The sequence below is a fragment of the Nothoprocta perdicaria genome, unplaced genomic scaffold (assembly GCF_003342845.1).
Source record: "Nothoprocta perdicaria isolate Ctin4 unplaced genomic scaffold, notPer1 scaffold_4, whole genome shotgun sequence".
Taxonomy (NCBI): domain Eukaryota; kingdom Metazoa; phylum Chordata; class Aves; order Tinamiformes; family Tinamidae; genus Nothoprocta; species Nothoprocta perdicaria.
This window is the reverse complement of record NW_020455643.1, coordinates 10722937-10741106: the sequence shown is the minus strand read 5'-3', so window position 1 is coordinate 10741106 and position 18170 is coordinate 10722937. Positions and strand designations below refer to the sequence as shown.

Below are 18170 nucleotides of genomic sequence, written 5' to 3'. Positions count from 1 at the left end.
CTTGCATATAAAAGCAGGAAGGGGAAAAAGGGATCCCCTTTTTTAAAAAGTAAATTAAAAAATAATTTAAAAAAAAAAGAGTTCTTGATGGAGATCAAGAGGAGCATCTGGACACAAACAATGTTTTTAAAGGTGAAGCAGGCTTCAGGACTGTTGTCTTAATTTATAACAATCACTTATTCTAAACAAAGAGAAGAGTATATCAAGATTACTTACTGTTCCTCTTCAGTGTTTCACTTCTCAGAGCTACAGAGCTCGCTGAGCATCTCACACATGTTTAAAAAAAAAAAAAATTAACCTTAACTTCCATAGACACAGAATAAAATTATAAAATGTGACGTGTGTATAAAAACTCAAATTGCAGTCTTTATTTCTTAAATCTCACCTTTTTTTTTCTCTCTACAAATGACTGGGGCTCAAATCAATTATCAGAGACTCTTTTTGAATGTTAATTTCAAAACTTGTTATGTTAGTCGTCAGCTAGGAACAAATACTTGAATTGCTTTGAAAAAAAAACTATTTCAGATTCTAAGTACATTTTGAAAAAAAAACTTAAACTTGTGTAAAAATATTTGAATAGCATAAATACTAAGGGTTAGTCAAAATAAACACAGGCAAGTCTACCATCTGTACACAGTAGATGCACATTTCCAATGCAGTTCCACTTTTAGTGTTATTTATTTTCAACGCTTTTAAATTTGTTATGGAAATTTTCAAACCAATGCAATGCATACTTACGTTGTTCTGCTTTAATGACCTTTATCTCATTTACTAGTAACCCAGGAAGCCTTTCATGTAAATATTCCCCAGTACGAAAACCTGCAATATCACATTTGCACGGTTTGATGTTAGCACTTTGGGGACGATTTGTCCTTGCTTTTGCTTTGATGCAGCCAAATTAATGCAGAGTCGGAGCCAAATCATTACTAACACATTAAGTATTTCATATTCATCTCATTCTTTCTGACCAAGTGAAAATGACTCCACAGAACAGGAGGAACACAGTCCAAATCGGTCCGTGCTGATAATGCATTTGACTTGAAACATCAGGCTCGGCAGTGACAAATCAGGACATAAGGTGGCATTATTTCCCTTGCTTAACCGTCTGCAGGGCTCGTGTCCAGATCTGCATAGCAATAACAATACAATTTTGCTGCAAACAAGCTATTTGGTATTCCAGAAACAAAATAAATGAATAAATAAGGGGAAAAAAACAGTTCTGTACCAACAAGACACATTCAGAATATTACACAAAGCGAAATCCAGATTCTTCCTCAGCTTAAAAATTTCCCTGAATAGTGTGTTTATGAAGTGGCCTGACTCAAAGTATCAGTATTAGGCTTCAGGGTACCTTCAAAGTAACATTTCAAAGCCTGGGCTTCCTTTGGCTTGACTCAGCTGTGATTGCCCATGCCAAGAACTCGTATCAGATTCATATAGGTACTAGGGAAAAAGCAATGGAAAAACAGTTCCAAAGGATAGATACTTGGTTTGCACATTCATCTACAATTCCCACAGATGATTCCAGAAGGACTTTTTTTTTGTGTTTGTTTTTGTTGTTGTTTTATTTAAGAATCACGTGTAACTCTATGCTTCAAACAAAGATCTGAAAACACAAAATAGAGAATGTATTTTTCCCTTATCTTTCCCTTATCTTGAACATTTGTGGTTCATTTGGATTGAGAACCACATTTTCTAACAACAGACTTGCACTATGATCTTACTTAGTTTAAATCTAGAAGCTGGAGGAATAAACAGCACAGACACAAGAAAGCAAAAGGCATTGCAAGCTGAATGCTGGGTTTGCAAGTTCAATGAGCATCCTAATATCTAGTAATATGCATTGACTTCTTGATTTGAGAATGCCCTAATAGGCTGCAGGATTGGGTACCCGGCCAATATTTCTCAGTACTTATATCAATAACATGGAAATAAATGAAAAAATTCTCATAACAAAATGTGCTGATCTCTCAGAGACTGACAGAAGAGTAAGTGTTAGAAAACAGTCTAGAACCACTCAGAAACAGGGTCCATTCAATCTGAATTAATTTTATTACAGAAAATGGCCAAATTGAAGAACAATACAATATTCTCAAGGCTGAGATTTGGACAAATAGCAGTGTGCCAGCACACTTCCCATTCCTGTTAGACACAGGAACTTTCCTTTATCATTTAGAAGCTACTGCTCACAGTGGAAAGAAGAGGCCCATTCCAAACAGGAACACCAGTTACACACTGGAAAAGATTCTAGAAGAAGCAGTCACTTGTTTCTCACTGAGCAGCTAAAAAATCAAGAAAGATGCCCTTTGGAAAAGGATGTTTTAGCCATATACAGAGTCACAGGCTCAATAAAGAGGGAACTATAAAGGTAACTGACAGTCTTTCCTCATATGTCAGAGAAAAGAACAAAAATGAGTGATTCTACATTTCCTTTTTGCTATATTCTTGAATGTCCTGACACATTCATTCACTTTCTCCTGATAAAATACTCTCATGTTTGGTTTGTCAGGTATTTTGCAGGAAGTCACATATTTAAGGCCCACTCAGCATAGATTCAGGTTTAGCAAAGAAAAGCTAGCCAGATGCAACTCAAGTAACCCAACATTCTCCTCTGTAAATCTTGCACCATTAGGTCACACAGCTACGGGGTCCAGAATTGAGCAAAACTGAGAAGCATCTAGTGAAAAAATCACCAAAAGTGCCTCTTTTATCAGGTCAGCGCCTGTCCCTTCAGCCAGGACCACAGCTTCTATGAAAGTGCCCTGCATTTCATCACTAAAGAGTTCCTTGACACAGTTATTAATCATGGCCCAACTGCCAGGTCGTTGAACTGTCTGGAGATGAAACTTCACATTCCCTTCTAGGGCTCCCCAGGTAGGACATGGAATTTGTTTCATCTTGGTGTAATCAAGAAATGGAGCACATTAGACGAGTGAATTAACCCCAGCGTCAGGTTTATAAAGGTGTCCCTGCTCTGTTTAATTAAATCTGTCTTAAAAACTCCTAATCCCAAACTAAAGACTTAATAATGTTCAGAAACCCATTTTTCCTTACAATATATTGCCATAAGCTGCTGATGGCTTAATATTGAAGTAAACATGCTGCTCCTCTACCTGACCTGGCCAGTACAAAATGAAATGCCACATGATTGAGACCAGTTTCTCCCAAGATGACAAGCACACAGCACACTAAAACACTTTTCATACCAATGTCTAAGAGTGTCCACACCTTTAAAATAATCAAATAAATCCAAGTTTAAAAAAGGTCATATTTTGGGGCATATATGATTATATGTATATATGCAATATATATAATGCTTTTTTCTAATTTCACAGCATTTTAAATAATTAAATATGGCACAAGGTTGCTGATAACAGCCCACATTTATGTTACTGATAGGAGCCCACATTGCACACGCACAGAGCCCTTTCTGTGCACAAGTCACCGCGCAAAGGCAGATGGAGAGGCCTGTTGTATTAAGGCCAGGTGATTATGTCACAGGTTTGGGGGGTTGGTTTGTGTTTTCTTTACTGGCAAACTGTCCATTAACTTTTCCGAGAGCAGAAAGGAAAAGGAGAGGAATTTGTGAAGTCCGTAGCCCATATGGCTGGTAGCGAGTTAATCTGCATTGAAGCAGCAGGTAGCACGAGCCAGGCTGTCTGTTGGGGTTGTTAGTAACCTAGGGGCAGATCATGGAACAGCAGGGAAGAGGATAAACTGAGCCTACAAATACAGTCAGGAATGTGGCAGGAAATTATTTCTGAAAACATACTCTGAAGCATAATAGCAACAATCAAACAGTCAGACTGTGTGTATGAAATCTATCTGGACTCAGGGCAGACAACAGAAGTTTACAGAAGCATGTGATAAAGCAGATTTATATATATATATATATATATATGTGTGTGTGTGAACATATAAACATTCTTCATATAAAAATGAAAGTATACATATAACACAGATACCTTTCCCCTCCAAATCTAGACAAAACAAGAATTTATTTGCTAATATACTTTATACAAACCAGCCACCAAATCACTTTATAAAATTATTAATTAAGCATTACATCAATACCAAAGAACAAAGTGTAGAATAACAGAAGTTGAAGGGTTTGGCAAGAAGGAGCGAAAGGAAAGCTGGCAGACAGGGAAACAGGCAGTGAGGGAACCAGAGCTGCAGAGGAGAAAACCTTCACACCCAAAATACAGACTGCGACACTGGCTAGGGAATAACACGTGAGGGCAGCCAAGAAGCTGGGCACATAACCTCCACAATCTACCTTCTTCTGTGGCTGGTAGTAGATGCCTAGGAAAGAATTTAAGAACAAGGAAATACTTTAAGCATATTCTCTCCTAGTTGCTAGGAATTTGCAGTTCAAGAACTGCCAGATGCGCTCCCTTTTTATTTAATGTTTCTGGATGAATTTGCATTAGTAATGTAAGTCACCTAAGTCCATCAGTAAAACTTCTATTTTAAATTCAATAAAGTTAAAGTCCTCTTATCTGACCCTAAAAAATTACAAGACGTAGGTTGACATAGGGAGATACTCAAAACTTCCCATAACAAATGACAGCGCCTTATTCTGCCCCTCATTTAAGCACCAGAACAAATCAAACATGACAGATGTCATTTGTATTACATATTGGTGCTCTGCAGGAAAGCCTCAGCCGTGAGCAAAGCATGCTTAATAAAAACTCTAGCACAGACCATGTAGTTAATATAAATGAAAGGAAGCAAGAATTTGCCCAATCTCTGCAATCACTTAGAAACTTTTTTTTTTTCCTGCAAGTTGCAAAATTTTGAAGGCTGATGTGAAGGAAGGCTTCCCTTTTAAACAGGAAAAGATAACATCACCTTATCTATTAAGCAGGGCTCTTGAATCCAAAGGCTTTAGTCTTGGATAAGTACTAGACCGCTGCTAAGATCCAAACACAATGCAATGCAGCAGAGACGTTTTGAAAGAAATGATATTCCTTGAGATGGCCTGTTCACAAAATTGGAGGATGACTGCAAAAGGGAACCAAAGACAAAAGCAGAGCTTCCTTGAAGATGACAGATGGACTTCGGAGAGACATTAGGCATAAATCCGACCTTAAGAGAAGAAAAGGGGACAATATTTAAAAGATAAATCAGAGTGAAACCATTTCAGAAGTGGTTCTCCCAAGACAGAGCCACACTTTGGAATTGGCTTTATGGAGTTTCTGGCAAACAGTAGGCAGAGACTGATTCAGTGGTTGGGCTGCAGCACTGTGAACTACTCTCTGGATGATCTCTCAGTCTTTAGGTGCTTTAGGCAGTTGTGTACTAACACAACAAGGTACTGCTGGCACTCTAGGGTATCTCAGCCATCTCTTCTCTCCTAAAAAGGGAGGTTCTTTGGGGGAAAAATCATAATACAGGAATACAGCAAATACACAAGAAGCAGACAAGGAGGAGCATAAGACTTAGCTAACATACCTGCCAACATACCCTCAAAATACTGTATGCTAAATCCTGTCTTAATCGCCGCATCTTAACCTGCCTCGGTTTAAAAAAGGAGAAAAGACTCTGCAGAGGACTGATGACAACCCTCTGTACCAGCCCTGGCATCACTCAGGTCTGCACAGGCAGCTTCTGGGCAGAATTGTCCTGTAGCTAAACTATTTTTTGAGGTTTTCCAGCTGACCAGCTGGCACAGCCCAGGTCCCAAAGGAAGACAGCCTCGAGATCCTGATGTTTCAAACCTGACGGCACAACTTCCATTTTTTGATGGGCCAGGAGTGCTTCCCACAGCTTTAAACCTTAAAGAACAAATGGAAAACTGTCAAATTAACAGGAAGGGTTTCTATGCTCTAATTATAGCCCACAAAACCCCTTTTCTGTGTGCAAGGTTGGGTCACGCTGTTGTTACAATGCTTTTGTAACTCTACTAATACCTTTAATATAAGCACCTATTAATTGCATGTTGAACTTAATTCCTAAGCTCAGTGCTACTGGATTGCCCTAGCCAGGCAGCTGACTGTAATTACAGCATGCTTATAGTCTGCTTAACCTGCATTTATAAAGCACATTAATTCCCATGATTCGGTTTTAATTTAGTGCAAGATTGACAAATGTTGATTTTTCTCCACAGAAAAGACCTAACATGAGCAGCAGTAAGGTAAACACACCACGTTAGCCAGATAATCTGACTCAATATTGCTTTGGAAGGATGATGCAGTGCTTCATTCTCTATTGGGTAACTATACCATCACTTCCAGCTTCCCCAAAATTTTTCTGAAAATTGCCCTTTTTTTGATTATAGATACCGGTTCATTAAGGATCTTAATCTCCAAATGAGCTATCCTGCTAGAGGCACCAACAAGAGTCCAAGAAAAACATGAGCAAAACAGAGAGCACTACCTTAACCATGAAGCTCTACAATCCTAGCCCAGCACACAGTATTTCAGCAACTCCAGAAACTTATGAAGGGAGAAATATTTCCTCGACTGTTTCAGAAGATCTTTGGACTGAATCTGCTACACCTACAGAGGACCAGAGGTCAAGTGCAAACGTCATCTTTGATATTTGTTTTCCAAACCTATAATGAAAAAACTCCAGAGAAGTACCAATTAAATCCCATGTGTTGCATAAATCTGGAGAGGAGCCAATATCTCCTTTAATCAATTGGCTGTCAGCCCATTAAGTTACCATTTTTGAATGACCTATGAGCACTGAGGCATACAAGTCTTCCTGGTGCTACTGCACGAGCTATAATGGGATCAGGGTGCATACTACTTACATGCTATAGAGACAGGCTGAGGCTGGGCCACACAGATGGAAGATTGTTGAAGGTTTGAGAGAGCAGCTGGGATTTGGCTGTGGCCAACACCATCTCCACAGCCTTGGCACACACCGATCAACACAGCTCCTGCCCACAAAGTTCTCCCAACTAACAAGTCCTCTTTGCAGCCCATTTTATTTTCTTTGTTTCTTCGTCCCTTCCTCTTTGCAATAGGAGGCAAGGTCCTAGGTATGGGGGAACTAGAAAAATCAGGGATCTGGATATCATGAAGGAGAAAATCATGCACTGTTTGGTTATAGAAAGACAAAAGGGAGGTATCAAATGTGGAAAAGGCTGCTGAAAGAGGAAAGGGAATCGTCTTATGTCTAAGGAGTACAGGACATACAGCAATGGACTTAAATTAATTAGCTTAAATTAAACATCAGGGAAAATCTTGATAGATAAGAACAGTGTGACCCTAGAATTAATTGACATGGGGGGTTCTAGTCTTTCCATAAGCAAACATCTGCCAGACAGTACAGAAGAGCCTGTTTTGGGGCATGCAGACAAGCCTAATGATTTCCCAGGATTTATTCCAACTCTCTTTTCCAAGAGCTTTTTGACTTTTATATTACCTTTTTCTTGTATAAGTCTGAATAATCTATTATTAGCCTTTCCTTGAGCATAAAGGTTTTAAATAGTAATACACACACATGAAATCAAATGCCAATATATTCAATCTTTTGCTCTCTCATTTGTATTTCCTCTGTCGAAGTACATGTAAATAACACTCTACCAGGCAACTACACTGAGAAATATTTTCAATCAAAATGCTGTTTCAAACAAAATGGATTTATGAACAAAATGGTAACTTTAATAAAGTCTGTTTTAAAAAAATCATTTAAAAAGACAGTTTGCAATAAAAACGACTTCTTCTTTGACTTACCTTTTCACAGGATAAAGTAACTTCCTAACTGGAAGTAATGATTACAATGTTCCTCCCTCTTTCTTCCCTTAGACTCTCCATCAACAGGTTGCTTTAATTTCTTTACTTTTCAAAGCACATATTTTTCACAAAACAATCAATATAAATATAGCCTGAAAATACTATATTACTAAGCCCTTGCCCGTGCATGCACATGTGTGTTTACTTGTGTAAACAAACACATTCAGAGCAACATCTCATCTTTATAGATTCAAAAACCTGTTTATTCTCAGTTTAACCCAAACCAAAAAGAGAAGCCCTCTGTCCACAAATGCAGCTCTGCCTTCATCCCAACAGGCAGGCTCCAGGCCCCTCTCTATATGTGATTATTGCTGTACAAATCTTTGCCTTTCTCTCCAGGCCATTCTCTTTACGCAGGATGACTCATTAGCCTTCATCCCCGGCAGGGAGCTGACATCCAATTAACTAGCTGACACTCGCCTGTGACTCACGCTAGTCCTCTAAGGCTCTGTTTACAAACACAGGCTGTTGCGCCCATAAGGGAAGGTAAGTTAGAAGTCCCCCTGCCAGGCCAGTTTGTTCAAAATCTTAAGAGCCCTTTAAGCGACACCTTTGTATGTTAAAGATCAGACATATTGCTTGCAGCAGGATGCAAACCATCCTGATGGCTGCATCTGCCTTAGGCGGGAAAGGGAGCAGCAACGGGTATGGAAACAGGAGCCGCTGCGTGGCATGGTGGCTGCCAAGATGTGGGCTTCAGCTGGGAAGCCAAAGGAAATCAGCGGGCAGGGAAACTTGGTGAATATGGTCCGGGGATGTACCTGAAGGGTTTGTCCATAGTGACCCAGGCTCTCTTTTTAATAATAAAACTTCCAAACTTGGCAGCTTGGGCATCTCTCTGGCAGCAAGTCTGAAAGTGGGCCTCAATTTCAAACACTCTTGAGCATTTAAAGGATTTTGGATGGAACTCTAAATCTTCAGCTCAAAATCCGTTTCTGAGTTAGGTGTGAAGGCACTGACACTTTCCAACCTGAGCTCGATTCTTTAGAATTTCCACGAAGATAGTCAGGTCTTTTGAAATAACCTGCACTTGTCACAAACCGTAGCAGCGTCGTCTTCATAGTGAATTAAGCGGACACTCTCCTGGAAGGTCTCCACTGTCCCATGCTACTTTTCTGGTTAAGGAACGGATTGGGGATGGATTCTGAGGTATACAGGGAAATCACCAAAACCTGATTCTTATTTCCTCCAAGACCACTCTGCCCCATGCAGATGCTCTGAAGAAGTGTTATGTCAGGCTTATGCACTATTTCATTCAGGTCCCTGCCCCACTTACAGTGGTATAAATGAGAATATATTAAAAATTTAAGCCTGACCATTTCATAACAGTTCCTTGCCAAATATATACATCATAACAGAGGTGATGACTTACTGATCTCAATAATAAGCAACTACTGCTATTGAAAATATTGAAACTGCTGCCTTCAATGCTCAGCATGTGTAATGAGCCAAACTAGAAGAGTAAATTTTTCTTAAATTCACTACAGTCCGGACAGCAACAGCCCTACTCTTCCAAGACCACAAGAAAAAAAGTCACCAACCACACTGTGTTTTTAATCCTATGTCATAGGCTAACTCATGTACAAAAGGCCAACAGATGGACAGAAAAAGACCCCCTCCTCCTGTCGTGGCTAGTATCAGTTCCCATTGAATACTCTCCTGTGTCCAGGCTTTGCACGCTGACCACTCAGTGCAGAGGAAACTGCAAAGCACCTTGATGAACTTCCTAACAAGTCCTGCGCATCTGTGTTCCTCTCCCGCTCATTCTCACTCTACATTCCCCTTTAATTAATTCCATACTAAGCACTGAAAAGCTGCAGGGTCCTCTCAGACATCCCTTGTCCCTTTCTCTCCAGGCCCTCCGGTTCCTCCATGGAAAGCCCGCTGGCAAAAAGCTGACATCTGTGCGGCAGCTCGCGGGCTGCAATTTCAGGTATAGCATGTGTGGCACCTTGAACTACCGTCTCATTTCAGACCCCACCGTTGAGACCAATTAAGCACAGAGCATGCAAGAAGCCGACCGAGCGTCACGTGCCGCCTATAACCACAAAGACTTAGAGGCCACAAATCTGTTCTTACCAAGCTGTTCCTGACAGCAGCATGCTGCCTCCTAACAAAAAGAATAGATTAGGATCAATCAAATCTCCCTCTGGCTTGTCAGTGGGACTTTGGACCACACCTTCCACCCAAAACTTTCTTCTCCTCCATCCGATCACCTAGCCAGCTCCAAGCTAACAAGGTGGCTGCTGAGTCCAGTACGGGCTGAACCATATGTTCATAATTAGTTAACATCCTGCTTTGTCGCTAGAGGCACCATCAATAAATTCGCGACAGGCCGCAGTGGCCTTAGGAGATGCAGTGAGGTGCCCCCAGCCAGCACCGAGCCCTCCCCTCCGCTCGGGCGGCTGCCCGTATTGCATTCCAGCTGCGGCATTGTGAGGTGAATTAACCTTATCCTCAATTTAAAAAGCCAGCATGAAATCAAGAGACTTGAGCAAAAGAATAAAAAGAAAGAAGGAGAGAAGAGGAAGGGGTGGGAGGAGAGGGAAAAATCCTAGCAGGTTAACTCTAAGAAAGTCTGGTGAGTGATAGTTTATGGGGATGGCCCCACTTAAGCCGTTGCTGCAAGGCTGGCTGGTGGCAGCACATTCACTTCCACGGCCCTTCTGCTGCTTATTTCCCAGTGTTGTGGTCAAAGGTTTCTAGTTACACACAGAAGGGGAGACCCACTGATATAATTGTTTTTAAGCCAAACGTATTGTTAAGCAATACTTTAGGTAGTAGGCGAAGAGGAACCAGAGCCAACAGTGCTGGGCTGGAAACGCCACCGAGCTGAGGGTGCAGCACGGAGCCCTGTCCTGTTTCCTACCTGAGCAAGCAGGGGCACGTCCTGCAGACCACACGATTGCCAGCAATCCACACGGCCATCACCTGTGCCCACCGCTTCAGGCTCAGCCTCTAGTCCTTCCTCTGCCATCATCTCCTCCACCTGAACTCGGCTCATTCCCGAGCTTGTGGCAAACACAGCAGTGCTGTTCAGACGGGTTGATTGTTGGGAGCCTGGACATAAGTAAAAAAAAACAGACATCTAAAAAATACAAGATAAAGAGACAATGATTTTGCCAGAATGCCTTAATTGTTTCACATTAAATATTAAAAAAAAAAAATCTTGTCAGTCAGACTCCTTTTCAATGAGATACAATCTATATCATGGCTGCTAACCTTTTCAGGAATAGAAGAAATATATACACATATACATAGATAGAAATATATATTAAACTTTTTTAGCACAGACAAACTCTCAAGAAAAAATAAGGCCTTTTTTTTCATTTTGAAACAAACAAACAAAATCAAACAAACAAAAAACAAGCTTTTACCCAAGGGTTTATTTACCCAAGGATAAATAAACAAATCAAGTGATTTATAATATCAACCAAAAGTAATTAATTCCTTTGAATTTGGAAAATACTGGCAAAAAACATAAGCTGCTTGTGAAAAAGTTATAGACTAAGAGAAATAATCTTGTCAAAATTCAAACTCAGTGAATAGATAGAAGGTAATTGCCTCTGCTCCCAGGCAGTTCTTAAAGAGGCAAAAATAAATTATCCTTTCTGCCAGCTTTTGCAATTGGGAGCATCAGAATTTTCAGATGGAGGGTGAGCAGAGCCTTCTGCTTCTATATTACTCAGCACCCCCTTCAAAACTTAGACACAATTGTAAGAGCTTCCTGATTAACTTCCATAAACACCACTGGCGACCTGCAAGCCTGGGACCACAGCGAGGGATGCTAGGAAGCCCTCTAGTGTCCAAACACCTCATGAAGCCAAAATGTTTTCATGGATCCGTTATCCCTCCAAATTCACATCATCAAACAGCTTTTTTTGAGAAAAGGGGGAAAAAAAAGGAGGGAAAAAAAAAAAAAGAAAAAAGCTTGCATGAGGAAGAAGCAAGCAGCATCGTCCTTGGAACTAGACTGTGCCTGGGTCCTCTCGTGCTTCAAGGTTCTTCACAAAAAGACAGACATCATCATCTTGATGGGTGACAGTCATAATGCCAAGCTCTGGGACAACAGCTAATATTAACATCTCAGATGAAGATGGTTCATTTCACACGAACCTGCTGCTTTTCAAAGAATAGGACATTCCCATTGCTAAGGAACAACTCGGTGGATGTTAACCTGAGCCAACATGGGTCCCAACACTCATCTGAGAAGGCTGCGGAGTTTCAGTGCTAGACACAGTCACTGAGCATTCAGTGAGCAGCAAAAATCTCATTTCTGTCTCAATAAAAAGGAACAAGAAAATGAAGATGAAACAGAACCTGCTGGAGCCTCTGGATAACTCTCACAAAACACAACTTAGGTTTGTTTCTTCCAAGCATGGTAGGAGACCAGAACACAGGAATCTGGGGTCAAGAGAAAAAGACTCATTGCTGAAGCCTGTCCCATTGTATTTGATGAACTTTTGGGTTCTCTTCCTACTGTACCACTACAGCTTGCACTGGATTTTCACAAGAGTAAAATCACAGGAAAGCCTGGAGGAATCCTGCTCCCTCATCCAGGGGCAGCTAAAGCCCAAAGATTTCTCATTTTTCTCATTCACTCTGAGGCCTTTTTACATTGCTCTGCCATAGGAAAAGGCTGCCAAACGAATGCGAAATTCTCCCTCCCACCTTCACCTCCAGGATGGTGTAAAGCATAACTGGCCAGAAACTCCTGAGAGCCGTTAAACTCCAGAGCACATCATAGGGAATCTACACTGTCATTAAAGTGTGCAAACTTCTACTCTAAAGTGAAATTTCATCAAAAAAACAAAAAAGCAGAGGAGAAAACATCTCCGATGTGTTTTGACTGGAATCTTCCCGTTTTCTTAAGGCTTTGAGATTTAGAAGATATTTACTCTTTTAATTCATTATATCAAAATCATTGACAAAATCACAATGAAACATTTTGTTCCTTCCTAGAAACAAAAACCAAAGAAAGAGGGGAAAAAAAAAATCTCTCACAAAGAACTAGAAAGCATTCAGGTTTCATTCCAAAGAGCTGGGCATCAGGACCTCAGCATTCCTTGAGAAAAGAGATTATTGTCTCCAGCCAGCTTGGTGTAAGCCTGTAAAATCCTCTGCCAATCTTTTAGATGAATTACCATCCAACTAATTCCTTTTCATCACCCGTTCATCGAACGCTACCTGCATGGACTAGGACATTATTTACATGGACAAGGCTGTTTTACCAGACTGTCTCCCCAGCGCCTTGCTGTTTTAGCTGCCTCTTTCAATGGTGCATTAAAAAGCCCTGACAACTTTCTCAGCTCGTGACAACAACATCCTTCACCTTCTGCCCCTCGACACATTTTCACGTGTCCCGGGATCCTTCTTCCATTATTGATTACGGAAGGCGACGCTGCGCAGCTCTGCAATGAAGAGATGCCCTCACATATATTTACTCAGATGCGAGATCTCTGCCAAAGCTCCCAGCTACCAGCCAAGAATGGAAAGTACCCAGCTCCTACACGCAAGGAGAGATGGAGGAGAGCCAGACTGCCAACCCCGGAGCACGAGCCAAGTAGGAAAAAATATTAAATAGGTGAAACCCAGTACATAGATACTGGCAACACTGGGCCATTAAGATTAGCTCAGAGGCCAGGACACAAAGAGGGGAGATGGAGGCATCAGTGGCCGATGAGACATAAAGCTCCTCTGAACTCTGCCTCTGGTCCTGGGGAAAGTCATCCCACCACGGGCGAAACTCATGAGCCAAGCTCTGCTGGCAGATCTCCCTGCAGAATAGTTTGACTCCAATAGAAAACACCATGGAGAAAAACATGGCTTTTCAGCACACATTCTTTCTTCCATAGACTCGGGAATTTCACACAAACCCTGACGGCCAAGTCTCATAACACAGTCCAGAGAAACAGAAATTATGTTTTATCATGTCTCATTTAGCCACGGGGCTACTTGAGTGCAGCTGTTTACACCACAGACTCACTCTGATGGAAGGGTTTGTTTTTTGCCACAGAACAACAACTCAGTCCAGTGGTAACCCCTGGATAGAGAAACATAAACACGAGAGTAGTAACATGCTGCTGATGCCAGATCAAAAACAGGCTTCAGTTCCAAAACCAAATTAGGGTTTGCATTAAAATTCCCATCCACGATTGTCCAAAACTTGTAAAAGAAATTTTCCGTTCAAAATTAACATTGCACTTGTGGATCCCAGGGGCTACAGCCAAGAGCAGAGGGACCCATTTTGTTAGGGGATACATGAACACATTGGTGCGTTTACAAACGTAATATCTAAGGAGATGCACCACTCCTGTTTGACAGATAAGGCACTGAAATGCAAAGATGCAGGAACTGGCTTGAGTGTATACAGTAAAACACATTTTCATACATATTACCATACATAAAATTTAAAAAAAAATGAAGAGTTGCTGCAAATCTTTGGATTTCTATAAGAGCTTTCTATAAGAACTTGACATTCCACTACCAAATTCATCACGCCCAATAAAAAAACTCCCTCCAAAATTGTATCTTAATGCCCAAATAGGGAGATAATTTCTTTGTTGTCCTTATTCAGAGGACAAGTGTGAAAAACAGTTGCAAATCTGGGGGAATATAACTTCCAGAACGCTACGCATTTTGAGAAACTTTTAAAAAAATCCATGGAATTTCAAAGCCAATCCACTTTAATGAAAATTACAGAAATTCATTTGGCTTTTCATGACCTTTTTTCAGTAAACACATTATCACATAAAACTGTCAAATGATACCCATGACATTTCTGTAATTATGATTATAATGCAATATTTTGCATTATTATATGCAATATTTTGCAAAAATATTGCATTATATTAATGCAAATTATAATAACCTTGTTATTTATATAAATATTTCATTTTAAAATATTTATTTTATATAATTATTTTATTTATAATTTTTATAATAATGCAAAAATATCTGTAATGCAAAATCTCATTATAATCCATTACCAATTTCCATGTTGCTGCTAACAAACATTTTCATATTTTCATAGAATCAAAGTGGTTGGAAGAAACCCTCAAGATCATGAGTAAACCCATCCCCACACCTGCTAAGCCATGTTGTTCCCCAGGGCATCATCTACACATTTCTTGAAACTGCCAGGGACGGTGACTCCAGGTAAGACATCGTCTTACCCGGACAGCCTGTTCCGGTGCTTCACCACTCTTTACGTGGAGAAACTTTTCCTAATATCGCTTCCCTGGCAACTTCAGGCCCTTTCTTCTTGTCGTATCCATAGTCATTCTGGAGATCAACCCCTGTTTCACTGCAGTCTCCTTCAGGTAGTTGTAGAAGGCAATAAGGTCTCCCCAGAGCCTCCTCTTCTCCAGACCAAACCACCCCAGCTCCCTCAGCTGCTCCTCACAGTCTGTGCTCCAGCCCGCAGCTCAGCTTCACTGTCCTTTTCTGGACACACTCCAACACCTCGGTGCCCTTAGAGCTAGGAGTCCAAAACTGAACACGGTATTTGAGGTGCACCCTCATCAGCCCCAAGCACAGGGGGAAACCCTTTTCTGATCACAGTGAACCAAGCACTAATGATACCAAAATCACTTCTGAGCAGGAGGTCATGAATCAGTTTTATCCAATGTGCACCAGGAAACACAGAAACACAATCACATTATATGTAAATTCACTAGTTAGTAACACCTGAAAAATATTCCCCAGGCTGGGTCCCCGTAGAATCATCCTATAACATAAACACTAAATGAGGCAGCTTTATTTGACCTAAAAAGCAACAGAAAAGACAGAACGTGACAGTACTTGACAAAAACATCAAAGATAAACAGCATAGAGAGAGAAGAACCATGTAAACTAAAGCAAAATGTTGGCACGAGGACAAAAGGGATTATAGCCACTATGAATGCACTCAGAGTGGAAACTAGGAAGTGTCTACCCATGGGAGTTCAGAGGCTGTGGAGCAGCCTCACAGTGGGAATAACATAAGGAAAATAACCTAATTAGTCTTAAGTGGGAGAGTGGAAAGTTTAAGAAAGTGACAACAGAAGGGGACTGGATTTGCGAAGAGCCTTTTAGTCCCGTGCTCCAGGAGGAAGTCTTATGAGAGAACAAGGAGAGCCTGTACCTGCAGAAATCTGCATTCAGCAGTATTCTTGTATATTAGTTAATCACACCTTTACCTCACAGCCATCAGCACAGATGCATGCCCATGCCAGACACCTGTGTGTGCCTGATTACAGGGCTAATACCTGGAGACGTTAACTGTGCTTTTACTTTGCTTCTGATCTCCAAACCAGGCTCAAGAGGTATGAGGAGCAATATAGCAACACGATAGAATAAGTGAAGAATATTTGGGGTTCAAGACACCTTGAACATATATTGTCATAAAAATATGCTGACACTGGGGTAAATCTGCTGTAGAAGTTAACAAAAACCCTTTTAAAATATTTTTAACATTACTCCAACTCTACAGTTGCATCTTTTTCTTCTCTATATAATCCCAAGTGGAAGCCAGTTCACAGCAGGCCAAACACAACTTTTTGCCATTTCTACATAAAAATCCAAGAATCATCCCCATCACTATCATTTAAATAAGAAAAAAAAAGAACACTGAAGAAAACAGTAGTATCAATACAGTCATAGGCATTGAAAACACAAGTTAGATGCATAAATATATGCAAGTGTGTTCTTAGATCTTCAGGGAAGTACAGTTACAAAACTCACTGGGAAGTCCTATCTCCACTGAATCCAACAACATCATCATCACTTTCAGAGAAATAATTCATCCCCAAACTTGTCTTCTAAGCAAAGTGGAATTTAAACACGCCAGAGCTCAGAGAGTGGCCTCCTCACATCAGCAGGAAAAGAATTAATTGCCAAGTGATTAGCATCACCTTGCTTTAATTATTGCCTTGATCGAGACATGGATGTGACAGCACTTCCATGATTCCAAGCTCTTCTATCATCATCATATGCCACCCCTGATCCATTCTGCAAATTGGCTTTCTCTCTTACACTAACTGCACTTGCCTTTCCGTGACAACAGTTATCTCCCCAAATCCCTGGGGCACTTCAGCTCTCATCTCGGTGCCTTTACTCTTGAACTTTCATTCTTAAGCATAGAAACCATGGTCCATAGGGTCAACATTAAGTAGCCAAGCTCAGGAGAAAAAGGAGGAATAAAAAATAAATAAATAAATAAAATTAAATAAATAAATAAATAAAATAAATAAAAAGGCACTGCCAGGAACACCAGCATGCCCATTTTTCACCCCAAAAGCATATTCCCCCTCCCAGCCTTGTGTAGGAGGGGGCAGTGCCCCACCACACATCCACTTCCATGAAGCAGAAAGGAAACGTTTCCATGAAGCAGAAAGGAACCATTTTCTGCCCAGGCCCCGCTCTGACATGACCTTCCTTTCGGACACCCCAACGTCCCCCACTCAGTATCTGCTCCCTGCCCGCCCAGGCACCCGCTGCAGAGACCGGGAGCAGCTCAAGGGCAGCCCCGCTGCCTCAGCCGTCCCCAGGGAGGGGTCCCGGTGCCCTGGCTCTTCCCAGGCCTGGGAGAAGGGGCACGAGGCCGGGCATGGAGCTAAGCCCCGAGCAGCAGAGCCGGCCCCACCGATCGCCATTTCCCCCCACGGGGCCTGGGCGCGGGCTGATGACGCGCTCAGCTCCCCCAATGGCCGCGGGCCCAGCATGGCGGCTGCCGCAGGCGGCACGGGCCGAGGCCTTGGTGCTGCCGGGGCTGCCGCGTCCCGCAGGCCGGTGCCCCGGGTCCGCCACTCAGCCCCTGTGAGGGCTGCGGCCCTGCCCGCCTCTCCGGGCCCTTCGGGGGCCGCCAAGCCTGTCAGCACCCCTGGGGTGCTGCGGGTGCTTCTTGCAGAGCTGGACTGGGCTTGGGCTTGGGCTTGCTTTAAACAGCCAAGCAGAAGCTGGGCATGGTGGGGACGTGCAGCACAAGCTGTGCATATAACACCTCCCTTGGAGAAAAATAAATAAATAAGTAAAAAATAATAAAAAACCAAACACCTAAGTCCAAGCGGGAGGAGGCACTGATTTAATTGGCATGGTGGCTACGTTGCCTTGGGCAGCCGCCTCGGAGAGCCTGTCAGTGAGGAAAGAATGGAGGGCAAGGGGCGCTCTCGGTTCTGAGAGTCCCTGGGCGATGCTGATGGGAGCCCGGAGTATCCACCCAGAGGGAAAGGAAGTCCATGCGCCGGGCCAGGTTGGCCTGCCCGCGGCCCGGCCTTGCCCTTGGCCGCCGCGCTCCAGCTGTGTAGACGGGTCCGGTCCTCGCGTGACAGCCCCTGGCGTCCTGGCTGGACGACGGCTCTGCCCACAGCCGTATCCGCACCAGTCTTTACGCTGCGCAAGGACAGACCAGCAGTGCAGCTTTTGTTTTGTTTTATCCCGGAA

At 42.1% G+C, this 18170-nt stretch overlaps 1 protein-coding gene across 2 annotated transcripts in view; it reads right to left on the bottom strand.

Moving 5' to 3' along the window:
• OSTN (osteocrin) overlaps positions 1-18170 on the bottom strand; it is an 86168-nt gene that overhangs the window by 66937 nt on the left and 1061 nt on the right. The window contains exons 1-3 of one of the 2 annotated variants that reach the window (XM_026045396.1): positions 16473-16542; positions 10618-10808; positions 4690-5091 (exon numbers count right to left, since the gene is read on the bottom strand). In XM_026045396.1, the coding sequence (XP_025901181.1) occupies positions 4891-5091; positions 10618-10808; positions 16473-16512 (432 nt within the window). In that variant the 5' untranslated portion in view covers positions 16513-16542 and the 3' untranslated portion in view covers positions 4690-4890. Of the gene's footprint in view, positions 1-216; positions 267-4689; positions 5092-10617; positions 10809-16472; positions 16543-18170 lie in introns of those variants that run through there. The other variant, XM_026045393.1, reaches the window with a different exon arrangement.